The 17,146-nt window shown below is 41.9% G+C and overlaps 1 protein-coding gene across 2 annotated transcripts; it reads left to right on the forward strand.

Moving 5' to 3' along the window:
• The first annotated feature begins 8,902 nt into the window (after positions 1-8,902).
• LOC147897460 (leucine-rich repeat receptor protein kinase HPCA1-like) lies at positions 8,903-16,588 on the forward strand. Of its 2 annotated transcripts, XM_087380010.1 has the most exons (19): positions 8,903-9,015; positions 9,502-9,637; positions 9,808-9,879; positions 9,981-10,055; positions 10,161-10,232; positions 10,529-10,696; positions 10,867-10,941; positions 11,053-11,124; positions 11,370-11,441; positions 11,589-11,654; positions 11,773-11,847; positions 12,956-13,027; positions 13,119-13,247; positions 13,880-14,364; positions 14,581-14,730; positions 14,877-15,019; positions 15,150-15,372; positions 15,495-15,736; positions 16,061-16,588. In XM_087380010.1, exons 1-19 carry the CDS (start codon positions 8,946-8,948, stop codon positions 16,535-16,537), a joined length of 2,874 nt encoding a protein of 957 aa, XP_087236136.1. In that variant the 5' UTR covers positions 8,903-8,945; the 3' UTR covers positions 16,538-16,588. The 2 variants fall into 2 exon arrangements, with proteins under 2 accessions (XP_087236136.1, XP_087236137.1); XM_087380011.1 differs by lacking the exon at positions 9,981-10,055.
• The last annotated feature ends 558 nt before the right edge of the window (positions 16,589-17,146 follow it).

Raw genomic sequence — 17,146 nt, forward strand, 5'->3', positions numbered from 1 at the left:
GAGCTCTGATAGCATACATCACAGGCATCATTACATGGTATGCATCTCCCACATTCTTCCAGAACAAGTCCTTCTCAACTAATTTTTTCATCTCAACACTCTTATTTCCCCAAGGTGTGACAAATGATGATTTCTTTTGATCTTTCTCTGGAATACGAATTTGAAAGTACCCAGAATACCCATCACATATAGAATACATCTCATGCCCTGCTACTTGGTCTAGTATTTCATCTTGGAATGGCAAAGGAAAATGATCCCTCTTAGTGCATGCATTCAAAGGACAAAAGTCCACACAAACCTGCCACTTATTTCCTTTCTTTGGTGTGACAACTACAGGAGATATCCATTCTCAATCATCAATAGAAAGATGAATCCCACCTCAAGTAGTTGTTTTACCTCTTTCTTTAGTGCCTCATCTTGGATCACCCCCAATCGCCTTAAGCGTTGCACAACTAGCTTGCTTTCTGGCTTCAACTCAATCTTCTGCTCTATAAGGCAGTTACATAGCATAGGTTATTGCTGATGTTATTAATAGTGTGGGAGTAGCAAATGTCGTACAACTGTTGATGGACAATGCAAAAAATTATCGAGCTGCAGGTAAAGAAATTCATAAGATTTACCTAGATATATATGCTACTGATTGCAATACCCACAGCTTGGATTTGGTTTTGTGGGATTGGCACAAGAGTGATGATACACAGTGGTTCATTAAGGAGCCTATTGAAGATGATCGCAGAATAGCGAAATTTGTGCTTAATAGACAACGAGTCCCTGACATCTTTCGACCACATATGAATTCAATGTTAAAGCTACTGGTAGAAATAATATTTGCTATGCACTTTTACGTTCTTGAGGCTTTGTTAAAAAACAAGATCCTATTAAAGAGACATTCTCATGCACCCTCTATAGAAGGTGGGAAGAGGTTCAAAAAGAGAGTGTACGAAAGAGTTTTTGCTTACAAAGTGATGCCTTTTGGGTTGACCAATGCACTAGCTACATTTCAAAGGTTCATGAGTCAAGTGCTCAAGCCTTACTTGGGAAAGTTCATAAGGGTGTTTTTGGATGATTTTTGCATTTATTCTCGGTGCATAGATCACATGGAGAAGTTAAAGATGGCCTTAGCTAGGATTGATGAAGCAAAATCCCAGCAAGTGTCATTTGGCTCAAACAAAAGAGTCTTGTTGGGGCATATTGTGTCAGAAGAAGGCCTACAAATGGATCGTGGCAAGCTTCAAGCAATCATGGCATTACCAAGTCCTGAGAGTGTCATTGGTGTTCACAGAATTCTAGGAAAGAGCAAGTATTATGAATGCTTTGTGATGATTTCATAGAGATAGTGCATCCCATGAACTTGTTGACAAGAAAAGGAGTTTCCTTCCAATGGGGTGTGAAGCAAGAAGAGTCTTTTTAGCAACTTAAGGAGGCCATGAGTAAGGGCCCAATATTGAACCCCTTGATTGGTCTCAGGACTTTTATGTAAATCCAAGTGTATCTTTGCATTCAGTTGGTGCTGTATTGCTACAAAAGGAAAGGCAAATAGAATGCAACAAATCTATTATGCCAGTCGACATCTTACAGAGGTGGAAACAAGGTATGAAGAAAAGAAGCAGCAAGCCCTCTCTTTGGTGTTTTCAGTCAGAAAGTTTCGCTCCTATTTATTACCTCGGCCATTTTTCTTCCTTACCTCTTAGTCTGTATTAGCATATCTAGTTCACAAGCCTAATCCTGGGGGGAGATTTGCAAAATGGTTGTCAGAGCTTCAAGAGCTCTCTTTCTCTTTTGTCACTGAAAATACCACTAGGTCCACTATGGCAGATTTGCTCACAAGATGGTAGGATCTAAGAGAAGAAAAGAAATATAAGGAGAACATTAATGATGAAAGGGTGACACCACCAATAGCTTTTGTCTTGTATTTTGATGGGACTTTTAGTCCTTCACGCCAACAAGGAGCCGAGGGGTTAGTCTTGATGAATTTTGAAGGTCAAGACATGTGGGCAAGAGGACAAGAGCTTCGAGGTATCACAACTAACAATGCAGCTAAGTATAATGCTTTGATTCTTGGTTTGGATGGTTTTCTTCCAAGTCAAGTTAAATAATTGGAAGTAGGAGGAGATTCTCAGCTTATTATAAAGCAAATGCAAGGGCATTACAAGACAAGAAGTCCTCATTTGAAGGAGCTTAATCAAAAGGCTATGGCACTATGTAGTCAGTTTGATTTTTGCAAGTTTATTCATATAAACAGAAAAGAAAATCAAAGGGCAAATGAGTTAGCTACTCAAGCCATTGGAGTACAAGACTGGGGGGTGGTTTCTTTGGTAGACACTGGATGGCCAAAATTGCAAGATGTTCAGCAATATGTGAAAGAAGGCATGTTTCCTCGAGGGTTAACTCCACAACAGAAGCAAAGATTGGTTACTTTTGGCCATGCCTCCATAAGGATGTATATGAATGTCACCAATGGAACCTATCAGCTTGAGGATGTTGATGGCATGGTGATACCCGGACATACCAATGAGTTTATTCTTCTATGCTCGATCACCTTGAGGGCCAGCAGACCCTCTTTATCACTAGAGAGGATCTGCTAGGGAGGGAGGAAGATGTGATGCCAAAAATTGATATTTTTTATTTGGCATTGGTATTGTTTTCTTCTATGTTTGATAAGAGTTTGAGTATCAAGTGATAGCCTAGCGCCTCTCACTTATTTCTATTTTCTAAGATATTGTATGGGATTGAGAGGATGAGTGGAATGGATCATTGTAGATACCATAGGTATGAATTATAAATACCTTGGTATGGGGTGAGAGTTATTTGTGTATGGGATATTATGGGGTTTTTAGAAAATAGGAAGAGAGTCATATAAAGAGGTGGGCTCATGTCCATGTATTCTAATAATATAAGAGAGGCCACATGCCAAGCATGTGGAAGGCATGTGGAGGAGTGTGGAGTCAAGAGGAATCCTTTTAGAATTCCCATGTGGAATACGGAGGATGTGGACATATAGAAAAGAGAGGGTCCCTATGGGTGCCATGTGGGGAGACTCTTGACTTTCTCAATATTTTAAGAGTCTTGAGCATCTTTTGATGGGACACATGGCAAGAGTAGCCAAAAAGGACATGGATGGTGACATAGGGGCTTATGTGATTGATGGGGAAAATAATCTACAGGCAGCAATTGTAAATGGGTGAAGGAGGGTGAAAAAATCTCTATAAAAGTAGCCCTCCTCTCCCTTGTTCATCATCTCTTCCACCATTAGGCCTCATGTTGTTGTAGCTCTAGTCTCGTCAAGCCTCTTCCATGAGCCGCTTTCTCCCTCTTGTAGATATTTTCGTATGTAGACTCTTGAGTCGGCGCAATCAACAAATCATTTCAGAGCTTAGTTCTAAGAACAGTGGACGACCAAACCTTAGCAAGGATGTGCTGCCCAAGGAGCTGTCTGTACACGTTTCTCCAAATCTGGGGACTATATTATGTATTAAGAAAGCCCATCAAGATTTAGTCATCTCCTAGTGGGGCCCATCCGCCTATTGCAATAGCCCACCGATAATCAACTTGCCCAGCGGGATACTTGAATATCTCATCGGAGCCCACCGAGAAAATGGATTATCCCACAGGGGCCCGACGGGATAATCCATTTTCCCGGTGGGATAATTAAATACCAGTTTACCAGTTAATCTTTGACCGGTTACGATAATACACACGTTATTAACGTGAGTTTCCAATGTAAGTATGCAATGTTAATAACATGTTCACGTTTACGATATTACGTTAACGTAATCCCTGTCCGATGCACTAACTTTCTCACCTCAGACACTAGCCTTGGGTGTGGATGCTCATTTTTGTGTGGTAACACCCCTTATCTTTAACTGTCTTCTAGTGGCCACACCCCTTCGGTTTCATTGTATCTTCTTACTATATATTAAGGACTGTGAGAGGCACAAGAGGTTGCCACATGGTAATATCATTACCAAACTTGCTAATGTGGCTGTTATTTGGTAGCTTGGGAAGAGAGAGGAAGGTCCGGGGAGAGAGAACGAGGTTCAGAGGAATAAGCTCAAGGGCTAGATAGCCACATGCCGTGTAATGGAGGAGAGGGAGTGACACGTGGTGGCCATCATAGAGGGAGGCAGAGCAGAGCTAGGAGCGTCCAGATAGACAATCGATTAGAGATTGCCATGTGTCCACATGGAACCATGTAGATTGGTGGTGGAGTAAATGCATGGTGCGGGGAGAGATTGTGGCACCATCCTCCACACAAGTAGATCGGAGGCTCTATTCATGGAATGCCACATGTCACATTAGTACTACACCATCTTTCCCGAAAGCTATTAGACAAACAGTCTCACTAAGACTTTAAAGAAGCCAAACGACTTGTGAATGAGACACAAACATGTGGACAAGGTGCCCCCCTTCTACTCTGACATGCTAACACTCTTCTGTCATGCAGAAAGAGGGAGATAGATGAGAGAGAGGGAGGACAATGAGGAGAGAGTGTGAAAGAGAGAGGGGGAGGAGAAAGGAGAGACACACACAAAAAGAGAGAGAGAGAGAGAGAGAGAGAGAGAGAGAGAGAGAGAGCAAAGACAGATAGAAGAGAGAGAGAGAGAGAGAGAGAGAGAGAAAACAAAGATAGATAGAAAATAGATAGATAGATATATAGATAGAGAGAGAGAGAGAGAGAGAGATACATACATACATATGTGTTTGTCTCTCTCTCTCTCTCTCTCTCTCTCTACATATATATATATATATATATATATAGAGAGAGAGAGAGAGAGAGAGAGAGTATAACTTAATACTTCATGTTTTTGTGTGGGTGTGTGTGTGTGTGTTTCATCCTTTTGGACTTTATGCCAACTTTGATTCTTGCCTAAATTCATGGTAGCTCCTTGCCATGCTCAAGCACTCCCCACCTTGGCCCTCTCAAAGTTTAAATGTAGGCATGTTAAGCAACCAACTAAAACTCAAGAGACCAAATAGGCATCAATGAGATCAAACGTTTATCATGAAACGTCCACAAGGCATTACAAGTGTTGCATAGTCTCACAAGTAGAGGTACATAAAAACACACTCATTCAAGAAGAATTGCCCATACAACTAGAGGGTGAAGGGGAAAAAATACGATGCTTCACCATCCCTTGACCATCCATGAGAGATACCAATAAGTCCCCCAGCGAGAAAAACCAATTAATTTCTTACTATTTCGGGGGCCAAGGGGGTAAATTAATGGGGGGGTCACTATGGAGGTGGCTTCTTACAGAAGCCACCAAATTGAGAAAATTCTAGGCCTGGCACTAGGTATAAGATGAGAAGGGGGGCAATAGATGACAGTGAATCCAAGCGGGGGGCTGTGAAGCCCTCCCCAATACAAGGAAGAAGGGGGAGAGAGGAGTGGGAAGGAGGAAGGAGGGAGAAGAGGAATGGGAAGGAGGAAGAGGAAGGAGGAGGAGATGGAGGGAGTGGAGCAAGGGAGGAAGGAGTAAGGAAGGAGCAAAGGAGGGAAAGAGGAAGGAGGAAGTGGGAGGAGCATAGCGGGAGGAGAAAGCAGTGGGAGGAGGAAGAGTGGAGGAAGGCAGTGGGAGGAGGAAGAGAGCAGATGCATTAATTCAAGGAGAGTGCATATGTTAATGAGAGTCATGGAGGGGGAGGGCAAGAGAAAATAATTGAGTTTTTCCTGCCTATACTACCATGATGGTGTAAGCTTTGCCACCTTAATTAAAGGGAGGCCATTGAGGGAGAAGGGTTTGAGAGAGGCACCTTGCTAGGGTTGCTAGGTATGAAAGGATGAACCAAAGAGCTTCCAAAGAAACTTGACAATCGCAAAGATCTTGCAACAAGAAACTTGACAATGGCAAACGATTGGTAGACTTAATAAGATGGTGGTGAAGATGGATGCACCTTTGTTGTAGGAGAGGTGAACAAGGATTACAAAATCAAAGGACAACCCACCCAAATGGAAACTACATGGGGAGGGGAGGAGATAGTGGACAAAGCTAGAGCGGACGTTAAATTTGTTGGTGGAAAGTGACCCACCACTATTGTGATTGTTCAAGAAGAAATACATTATGCAATGAAAGGTTCCTCTAGGTAATTAGTAAAATGGGGGCAATAGAATTAGGTTTATGTTAATGGAGGTTGTTGTGGGGGGCATGGTGAGGGACACGAGCAAGGAGGAGATGGTGTCAATAGCCATGGTTGCTGAAGTACTAAAAGGTGGACTTAAGGAAGTTCTCTAGCAATGTAAGATGTGGGAGTGTGCATGTCGTGGTGTTGAGCTATCAAGGCAGTCAATTAGCAAACGAACAATGAGTTCAAGTCCATGTTTGACCAACACCTTTTAGGCGTGTTTCGATTTATGGAGCATGGCTTTTTCTTTACAATTTATACTACTATGTTACACCATTTGTCTGTGAGCTTGCTTGACTATGAAGTTCATAAAATATCAAACCTTAAGAAGCTTGAATGCTTTGATAAATGTCTAGATGATTTTTTCTTGCCATCCATACAACCTAATTAGATGTGCAAATTGCAAAGACACCCATGATTGCAAGGTTTTGCAAACTTACATTCCCACCATTTATCACATATTTTGAGAATAGTAATTTTATTTTCTTAACATTAAAAACATTTTAAGATCCCACCTTGAGACCCAGTAGAGCGGATCTTTAACCAGTTGTAGACGGGTCGTGCTACTCGTCTTTTTTAAATCCCATAGACCCTTCGATCTTTCAAAGCTGTCAAGAAACTCTCTCCCTCTCTCTCTCTCTCTCTCTCTCTCTCTATATATATATATATATATATATACATACATACATACATACATACATACATACATACATATATTATAAATATATATACACACACACAACCCTTGCCCCCCCATCTCTCTCTTCCTTGGAAGCAAGTTCATGATCAAGAGTTGAATCCACGCAATATGCATTACTGTTGTTAGCAATTATTAATGTATAGTTGCCATTTGATGGAAAGGTGATTCATGGCTGTTTTTAAATCAATATATATTTCTAAAAATGTAAATTTTGATTGGATTTATAGCCTGCATGGTGTGCCAAAGGTTTATTGTTGTAAGTTTTGAGATTCGGCATCTAGGTGAGGAACTTCGTCCACAAACTCAACTTTTAGTTTTCCAAGTTGCCAACTCCCTCCCAAATCTCCCCTTTAAGGAGGGCCACCAACGAGACTTGGACCTCAAGAAGCTTGGCTATGGAAGCCAAGCATTCAATAAGCATTCAATAAGGTTTGAGCATTAGCTCTAGTACTTGTGTGATGGCTTGGATCAGTATCTAATAACCATTTTCTAGTGGGTAGATTACATTTTTCTCACAATGGTATTCCAATTTGTTGTTATTTGTTGTTATGATAGAGGGACATGAAACATTACTTTCTCCATTGGGCACATATAATGATCAACTTCTTTATTCAATAAGCATTCAATAAGGTTTGAGCATTAGCTCTAGAAGTACTTGTGTGATGGCTTGGATCACTATCTAATAACCATTTTCTAGTGGGTAGATTACATTTTTCTCACAATGGTATTCCAATTTGTTGTTATGATAGAGGGACATGAAACATTACTTTCTCCATTGGGCACATATAATGATCAACTTCTTTATTCATTGCACAAAACTAACTATTCATAAGCTCCGAGTTATCAATGGGGCTCTAAGATAGCAAGGATTCTAAAGTCCCTTTTCTAGTGTCAAAGGGACCTACGAGAGTCATGAAGGTACCATTAGGAGTTTATGATATGTCACTTTTGAAGAGTTTTTGAACAATTGGGGTTGACAAGAGAGGTATGCACTTTGAGCCTTGTCAACTTTTACAATCAATCTAAGATAAAAGCAACATGGGATGCATTCTTTTCCTAAGGTAATACTTGAGCTAGACCCGACTTAGATGGAAAGCTAATAATCACTACAAATAAAACACCTACCCTTTAGTGTGATGCGAAATGGTTTGTGGGCATGGGAGGCAGTTTTTGTTTAAACCATCACCATTCTCATGAGGTGATGATAGAAGGAGAAGAGATAGAAATGGGTATTGCACACACTCTTTGGTGTGAGGCTTGGCACAGCAATGGAGTTGTGGGAAGATGGTTTCAAATGTAGCTAGAGACGAAGGAATAGAACACAGACAACTAATTTTTTCCTGATAGCGAGTATTTTGATTCCATGCATAGGGAGGGAAAAGGCTATGATGGTTGGTGATAACTAGCTAAGAATGCAATGTAGTTGCAAGGGGGGGAGGAGAAGGTAGTAGCAATGAGAGAACTCCCCCAAATTAGGACCCCCCAAATTGTTACCAAGGGTGAAACCCAGAAATGCATTGCGAAATATGTCTCCACAAAGGCTAGCCTGATTTCGATCTAGTATTGATGCGACCTGACAAGAATATTATGTCTCTGCATGCAAGATCAAAATCATTGGGCCATGTAGAATGGTCGGGCACTGTAATGCTATGCTAGTAAAAGCTAATGATGCAAAGCTGGGCTGGAGCGTTGCAATGAGCAGGAAGGGGAGGCATTTTTACCCCAGCTACTAGTGTGCAGTTCGATATGACGATGCTAGTGCGAATGTGGAAGTGTGGTAGCGTGGTAGGAGGACTCAAGAAGGGATGGAGACTCGAGAAGCTAGGATGAGGGCTCTACGTGATTGTGATTGTGATTTTTCTACATAAAGGAGAGTTGACAAAGGATACTAAGATGCTAATGATAGGTAGGATAGGGTCGAGTTGTGATTATAGACAAATTTTGTATTTACAGAGGAATCAAAGAGCATTTATTGAGCTTGTCTTTGGAAGACTTCGTCTCCATCGTCGTCTTCATCATCTTCTAATAATAAAGTTCTTCATTTTCGTTTTCATCTTGTGTTTTTTTGCTTCGCCCATTTCGCCTTCGCCTGTTGATCATCTTGCTCCTCATCGCCATCGCCATGTTTCCTTCCCTCCTCCTCTTCTTCTCCCTCCTCGCCTCCGCTTCATCATCCACTCTCCCTCACGACGGTACTCTTCCTACCCATCGCTCCCTTTGCGCATCATTTAATTAAAATCTCCCAGCTCGCATGTACACTAGCTTCTTGCCGGCCTGCCTAGCTCCGACCCAGAACTGGGATGGATGGCGAGTATTCAAGGCAGAGCTGGGAGTCAGAGAGATGCGAGTGCGGTGAGCAAGAGTCGGAGACAGGATTGGCAATACTGCAGGTTGAGGTGGTGTTGGCTGTCGCGAAGAGTAGCATATTGAATTTTCTGAGAATATAGCTGGCGTTGGAACCAGGTTTCAAGCCAGTGATTTCGAAGAATTCCCTATTCGTCCGTAGCTCTATCGTGTGGCTCAGTCTACTGAGCCACTTTAGTCGAACCATCAGCCAGCTGATGACTTTTTCGTGGAATGGCCGCTTGCTGATTGTTGATGTACTTATCTAGAGCTACTGCAAGGTCTCGAGTTCTGTGGTATTTCGGAATGATCAAGTTTCGATTTGTTGGATGCAGTGAACGCTCTCATTTCTCTCCACACAGCTTGGTCTTCCAAACCTTCCTCCTGGGACATCAATACGGACCCCTGTAGCTTCGACTCGCAGTGGCTTGGGGTCATCTGCAATAACAACAAAACGCGAGTCACTGGATTGTACAATTCCTCGCCTCTAATCGCTCGTCGTCTGCAGCAACGTTTGAGAATTTTACCGCGGAGATGCATTAGCCCCCCCCCTCCCTCCCCTTCCGTCCTCAAGTAGTTGAATGTGTTTGACGATTGAAATTCGAAATCTGAAGAGCTTCTGTCTTCGTTGCTGCTGCCAGGCTGCTAATCAATCAAGATCTGAATGGATTGCTTCCTCCTGCCATCGGAAACTTGACAGCTTTGACAGATTTGTAAGCTCACATACTTTGCAAGATTTTTGGAAGCGCATCAATCTCGATTCCTCAATAAAAGTTTTATGTAAAAAACCTTTCTGACTCGTCCGACTTTTTAGGGACCTGTCGGCTAATCCAAATCTAGGAGGCAGTCTTCCAAAAGAGATTGGGAAATTGACGAGCCTGACCTCCTTGTAAGCAAAACGTGATCACATCTACTACAATGCAATGCGTTCCCATGCATTTTTCGCGCAGTGTTTTGACAACATGACAAGTAATTAGAATGTGCAATTGGCCAGTTTTTTGCAGTTCTGCAATTTCTCAGGCTCCATCCCACCAGACATTGGGAACATGACGAGCATAGACTACCTGTAAGTGTACACTGCGAAATACTTTCGATTGTGATATCATAATTGACCTACGGTTTTCGAATGCAGTAATAAACTACAGGCTAGACTGTGGAAATCAAAGAGTCGTGCGCATACGAGTAAAATCTGTTGTTTATTCAGTTGGAAGAAGGCATTACATAGTTTGTATTGTGACGGTTGCTGTGAGAGGTGTGTCCATTCATATCACCTCTTCGTGTGTGCATATGTGTGAATGAGACTTATGTCTTACATTCCTACATAGACTGTAATTCTCCGCTTTCATCAATCGACTTGTCCAGTGGCTTGACTGGCAACTTTTTCACGGGATCTTTACCTGCGAGTATTGGTATGCTCAAGGAGATGTCTTGGCTGGATGTGTCGAGCAATTATCTCAGCGGCACTCTTCCGGTCTCAACCTCAAGTGGGATCGGATACGGGCTGGACAACTTGACAAATACGCTTCACTTGTAAGTGAGCACTGATTCAACGCTGCTTTCTATTAACGCAAAAAGAAAAGGAGAAAGAATGAGAACTGCTCAATTCTGTGTCAAAATTGCCGCCCGCAAAATGAGAATGAAGACCTGGATTTTGGCTACTTACATTAACCCGGTGTTCTTTTGCCATTGTTGAGCTGAAGTCATCTCGAAAACAATTTGTTCAACGGCAGCATTCCGTCGGCCATTTTCAATTCGCAGATGCAGATGATACATTTGTAAGTGGGAAAATTGTTGGGACTGCAAACGTCTTGTTTCGAAGATGTGATACGGAGACCGAGCTATTGTAAACCTCATCTGCCATTGATGATTTCAGTTTGTGTGATCAGGCTGCTGAGCAATAATTCCTTGAGTGGACGTATTCCTCTCACGATCGGAAACTTGAGTCATGTGGAGATCGTGTGAGTATGTAGAGATCCACGATGACGTTAATTTTATTGAATAATAGTTTTCACCAATATCAGATTAAACGTCCTTTATGTGGACGTGCAAATTATACGTAATTTCATCCATCCACGATAATAAGAGATGAACAAGCCGAATTTCTTAGCGATGGCAGTGATGGTTTTTGTTAATCGGAGTATCATATCTGTAGCTTGCAGTCTGGATGAGGCCACGCTTCACTAATTGTTTACCTTTTACTCAGGCGGTTCGATTTCAACGAGCTAGTTGGTCCAATCCCACCCGGTATCAGCACCATTCAAAATCTCATCACATTGTAAGCTTTCAACATCTCACCATCAGGCGCAACAACAACTTTCTACTGCAAATTCAACAGAAATTAAAGTTTCCTTCAAGCCTTAATCTCCTCTTTCTTATCTTGCTGATCTGAATTAGACGGGATATGTTTGCCTGTGTGATGCAGACAGTTAGACCACAACCGCCTCAGCCAGCTGACAGACCTTTCTAGCAATACGAAACTGCAAATGTTGTAAGTATTACAACTTTCATCTAGATCTGGGAACTTTGTGTTCATCATTCATTTAGGCTTTTAAAACTGAATTTAATCAGTCGTCGCATTCATTCCTCGTCCTCTTTCTCCATGGCAGGTATCTTGGCAATAATCAGTTCGACTCCTCTCCCATTCCAGCTTGGATTACAAGTTTGACAAATCTCTACTTACTGTAAGTGAGAGAGATCGCTATACTTCATTTGTGTGTGGTTTCGTCCAAAGTTTGCTTTCAGAATTGTGTCTGACGTCTGCATGTACGAGTGTTAAACTACAAAAACCTACAACTTCTCAACTTTCTTAGACATTTTCAAGTTTCGGGGATATATTATAACCAAAACATAAAAACTTTGCAAATTATATAAATGGAAAAGTGAAACTTTCCGGTGGATTTGTTGCATTGTACATACTTTGTTTTTTTTTTAAGTATTGGCCTCTATCATATCTTATAGAATCTCAAAGCCCTAAATTAAAATTTAATTAATTAGTGTTGGGAATGGGAAAGTAGTGTGAAAGTGAAGTGTAAATTTCATTAATTGGTATTTGGAATAGTATTGGTATGGGATAGCACTTAAAGGTGAGGTGTCTAAAGGTTGGCAGTGGATCCACAATTCGCCTCCCATGAATCCTGCTCATTGAACCCCAAGCAAAGATAATATATCCCTTTCCATTTTCATGCCAATGATGGATACAACCCTAGTAGCCTTACCCCTGATGTAGAAGCACCTCATTTTGCTAACGCTAACATTGTCATAGGAGCTAGTCGGACCATTGCTATTGCCCCTAGGTAGGGGCAACCTATACAACACCCGCACATTGTACCAATTAGTTCTGAAAGTAGCCTCTTAGCCTCGCTTGTGAACATAGCTTGGAAAATGAATGTCTTTCAAGGGACTTCATATATATAGCCCCTTCTTGAATACTACCCTCCATTCACACCTTGGTTTCAGCTCTAGGGGGGTAGCTAGAGTTTGCCTTGGAAGCCCATTATCCTTCATATGAAGTAGGTATAGGACTATGTTGAGTCTTTTTTTCCCTTCCCCAAAAGCTCCAAAGCATAAAAATCAAGGTTCGAAAGCCTTTAACAAGCCCCTCAAAGCATCCCGAGCCCAACATACTTTTGAAGGACTAAGTATGAGTGTTCGGACAAGGATGTTCACTAGAAGTCAACAAGCATGATTTAAAAGTATAAAAAGGAATCAAATTTTCCTTTTATTTACTTTTTCCTTAAACATCTTAATCAACTTTTCTCATTTTACCTTTGTATTGCTTATGTTGTACAGATCCTTTGAGTCTGCAAACCTTGTTGGCGACATACCCACTAAGATATTCGCTCTCCCCCATATCACTAACGTGTAAGTGATCTCATGGCTTGAATTCTTGAGAATTCAATGTTTCAACATGAAACTAATATAAACACTAAGTTGTTAAGCTTGGTAATTACAGAAGCCTTGGATCTAACCAATTGAACGGCACGTTAAACCTTGCCGCAGCAAGTCCGACACTTCTTTTCATTGATTTGACAAATAATAGTATTTCGGGGCTTGAAAAAGGCTCCTATGCACAACAATTATTGTGAGTTTTCTCGTTCTCCTCCCACGTAATCTCTGGAAGTTGTTGATGCTGCTTCGTGCGGTGAAATTTTTTTGGGTTTCACAATTTTGAATCAGGTAGTCGAGTGTATGTCGCTGATTTGTGTGCTGAAAGGTGATTGTTTCACGATTTGAATCACTCTTGCATGGTTTGAATTCAGTATGAATGGAAATGCCTACTGTGGGATTATGTGTCGCTGATTTGTGTGATTGCTGGACGATTTGAATCCCACCATATGTTGATATGTCGGTGGTTTGTGCGTTTGACGGATATTTATTGTTTAATGATCTGCATTGTCAACGTAATATGTCGGCATGTGTGGTGCTTGTGCGTCTTCGCACGATTGGATTCATTTAATGTTGATTGAATGGAAATGTCGCGGATTTGTGTGTTCAAATGTGATTGTTGCATGATTTGAATCCTGCGATATGTCCATATTAGGTCGACAACGGAAATCAAACAATCATTCGTCAAACGCACAAACCACCTGGCTTTTGGGTTTCACAGATGATTGTTGCACGATTGGATTCACTTAATGTTGCATGAATTGAATCCTACTATATATCGCGGATATGTCGATGGTTCAATAAAATTGTTGCACGATTTGAATCCAGATTGAACGGAAATGACTACTGTGGCAATAATCCGACTGTGTGCACGAATGCGGAATCCGGCACATCGCCGGCCCCGTCAACTAGTGTCTCAGTGTGCCCAAATCAATGTCCCGCTGAATATGAGACCAATCCCAATTTCCCGGGAGATTGCCAGTGTGCGCGACCTGTTGTGACCAATGTCACCTTCCTGGCAATGAAAATTCCCGTCTTTACGCTCGACTCCATCAATTCCATGGAGCAGCAGTTCGCAACGGGACTGAGCACGTCCGACGTCGGCCAGAGTCTCGCAGTCAACAAAAGCCAAATAGTGGTGCAGGTCATTTCGAGCTTTCAAGTAACGGTTCTGGTGTTCCCGCCTACAGGGTCAGATGCCTGGCCTCCTAATGATGCAGCCCGTATATCTTTTGTACTCAAGGATCAGGGTGACAACTTCCCAACTATCGGGCCATTAATTTTCAGCTATGGTGGCTCCCCTTACATTACTGGTAATTTTAAGATCCGCACCTTCGCTCTGTTTGAGCCTGTAATTTGAGTTTCAAGTTGCATCGCATCCCTGATTTCTGATCAAATCTCTTTGCACTATACCGTCATGATAAGCTATCAAGTTCTGTAAATCTCATATACCTTGCCTCGTCCATTTCCCCCTTTCTCTTCAATACAAGTTTTTGCCTAATCGAGACTTGCTGCTTTTCGTGTTGCAGTCGAGATAGTACACAGACTCAGCACAGGTGCGAAGATTGGTATAGGAGTCGGTGCAGCATTTTTCACAATTGCCACCATGGTTGTTGCGACCTATGCTCTGAAGCAGAAAAGGCGAGCCGAGAGAGCAGAGGAGAAGAACAAACCATTTGGTCAGTAATATTGCCATTGGCATTTCCATTGTATCTTCTAGTCTTAAAACTGGTTTTCGACTTTCTTTCGAATGGCTCATAGTCTACCAGACGTTGGAAGCATCCGAAGCTGATATGGGAAAATCTGTGCCGGTCGATATTTTCAGCTGCTTGGATTGCAGCCAGCGAAGGAGAGACCGCAGATATTCCTCGGTTGAAAGGTGCCCGATGGTTTTCATTGGAGGAAATAAAAAAGTGTACCAACGATTTCAGCCAAAACAATGAGATTGGTCAAGGAGGATACGGGAAGGTTAGCTAGCTTGTCATCCAATATCGACCGGGCTGCTCTTTGCTCATGTTCTGGAGTTCAATCGTTTGTTCTTGAGCCTTGGAATTTTAGCGATGCTCTTAATAAGACGTGATTTCGTTCGACTACGCAGGTATATAAGGGATATCTTGTATCCGGAGAACAAGTGGCAATCAAAAGGGCAGGGGCTAACTCTGTACAAGGTGCGACAGAGTTCAAGAATGAGATAGAGCTTTTGTCTAGGGTTCATCACAGGAACCTGGTGAATCTGATCGGCTTTTGTTTCGAAGAGGGCGAGCAGATGCTAGTGTATGAGTATATGCCAAATGGGACGATAAGAGACTGTCTGTCAGCAGGTATCAGTAGCACTACATTAGTCAGTTTAAGCTCCAGTGCTTTGCAAGATCTGAAGCCCTAAGCTCCTGTACTTTGTTAAAGCAGACAGATAAGTATTCTGATACCCTTGTGCATTTCACAGGAATTACTGGAATCAGCATGGATTTGGAAAGAAGGATCTCTTTTGCACTCGATTCTGCAAGGGGCATTTCGTACCTGCATAATGAAGCTGATCCACCCATCATTCACAGAGACGTTAAGTCGAGCAACATCCTTGTGGACGACAAGCTGGTTGCCAAGGTTGCAGATTTTGGTCTCTCCAAGCTCGCGCTATACGATGAGGATGGTGCTGCTCTTATGTCCACACAAGTGAAAGGCACTCCGGTATGATAGAGTACTAGAGGAATTCTCGTTTAGACTTCCATAAACAGAGAAGTTTGTGACAAATTCTATGATACAGTATCTTTCTGCATGAAAGTTAAAAGGAATTTATTCCATGGATTATCGATTGCGCAATGAAATTGATATCTAGCCTGATACAGAAACTATACAACAGATTTGGGTTCCTCATGCAATGGAACTATATCTACCTGAAATAGAAATTAGCAACAAATATGTGTTTGTTTCATCTTCATTATCAACTTCAAATGGATTTCAAGGGCTATCAATTACATATTCAAATTAATCTTCTTATTTTCTCATTCACAGGGATACTTGGACCCAGACTACTTCATGACCTGCAGGCTTACACAGAAAAGCGACGTGTACAGCTTTGGAGTGGTATTGTTGGAGCTGATCACCGGCAGGCAGCCAATTCAAGGAGGGAAATATGTGGTGTTGGAGGTGAGGATGGCAATGGAACAAGGAGGGATGGCTTCTCTAGTGCAATCAAACTTGGTGGATCGTGATCTCAAAGACTGTCCAGCAAAGGCATTAGGGGCACTTCTGGACCTGGCCCTAAGTTGTGTGGAGGATAATCCTGCTTCTCGACCCAGCATTAGTGAAGTAGTGAAGGAGCTTGAATTTCTTTCACCTCTGGGGCCTAGTTCAATCGATGTAGGTATGAGCAACTATAACCCAAATCCTTACAAGCAAGGATTCCCTTACATGAGAAAGAACTCAGATGGCTCATTCGAATATAGTGGGAGCTACATTGGCATGCCTCATGCTCTTGAGCCCAAGTGATGCATCTATTGCCAATCCATCACACTAATAATCAAACATTTAGGCCTATGGTCACTTTGGTTGTAGAGCTACCTTCCATATCCAGATTTTGACTCTCATCTTAAAAATCCATGTAAAGGCTCAACTGGTGAAGCACATGCTTATCTCTCAACTGTTTCGGTGAGCTGGTTGTTTGCTCATAGAGGGAGACCCCTAGCTTCTTTTCTTTGATGGTTACCAATTTTTTGAATAAATGAGAGAAATTGCATCTCCAAGATATTCCCTCAAGGCATCTCTCTCTCTCTCTCTCCCCCTCCACACACACACACACACATTTTTGGTGAAATTACATAGTTTTTTTTTAAATTATTGAAATCTTTTATTTCTTTGTGGGAAACCTCAGAATAGGTGAAAACCCACCATGATGTACAAAATTAAAAAGATTACAAGTAGGCACCTGGAAAGCCCAGGACGCTACGTGAAAAGTAGAAATTACACACACCCCCGCACGCGCTCATGACACACAAGGTTTTTTGTGTGTAAAAGCCCTTTCCAAACAACTAGTGAGCATAGTCCGTTAATCACCAACCTCAATACTTCATAAGTGAGAATAATCCATATCATATCATT

The sequence above is a fragment of the Dipteris shenzhenensis genome, chromosome 10, assembly GCF_047967505.1.
Source record: "Dipteris shenzhenensis isolate YYH24624 ecotype China chromosome 10, Dip_SZ_1.0, whole genome shotgun sequence".
Classification (NCBI taxonomy): domain Eukaryota; kingdom Viridiplantae; phylum Streptophyta; class Polypodiopsida; order Gleicheniales; family Dipteridaceae; genus Dipteris; species Dipteris shenzhenensis.

What these genes read in the sequence shown, in the direction of transcription:
- LOC147897460 (XM_087380010.1), top strand. Translation starts at nt 8,946, where the DNA reads ATGTTTCCTTCCCTCCTCCTCTTCTTCTCCCTCCTCGCCTCCGCTTCA. An exon ending in AATACGAAACTGCAAATGTT is followed by an intron (nt 11,655 to 11,772) that starts GTAAGTATTACA and finishes TCTCCATGGCAG; the next exon opens with GTATCTTGGCAATAATCAGT. An exon ending in TGGCTCCCCTTACATTACTG is followed by an intron (nt 14,365 to 14,580) that starts GTAATTTTAAGA and finishes TTCGTGTTGCAG; the next exon opens with TCGAGATAGTACACAGACTC.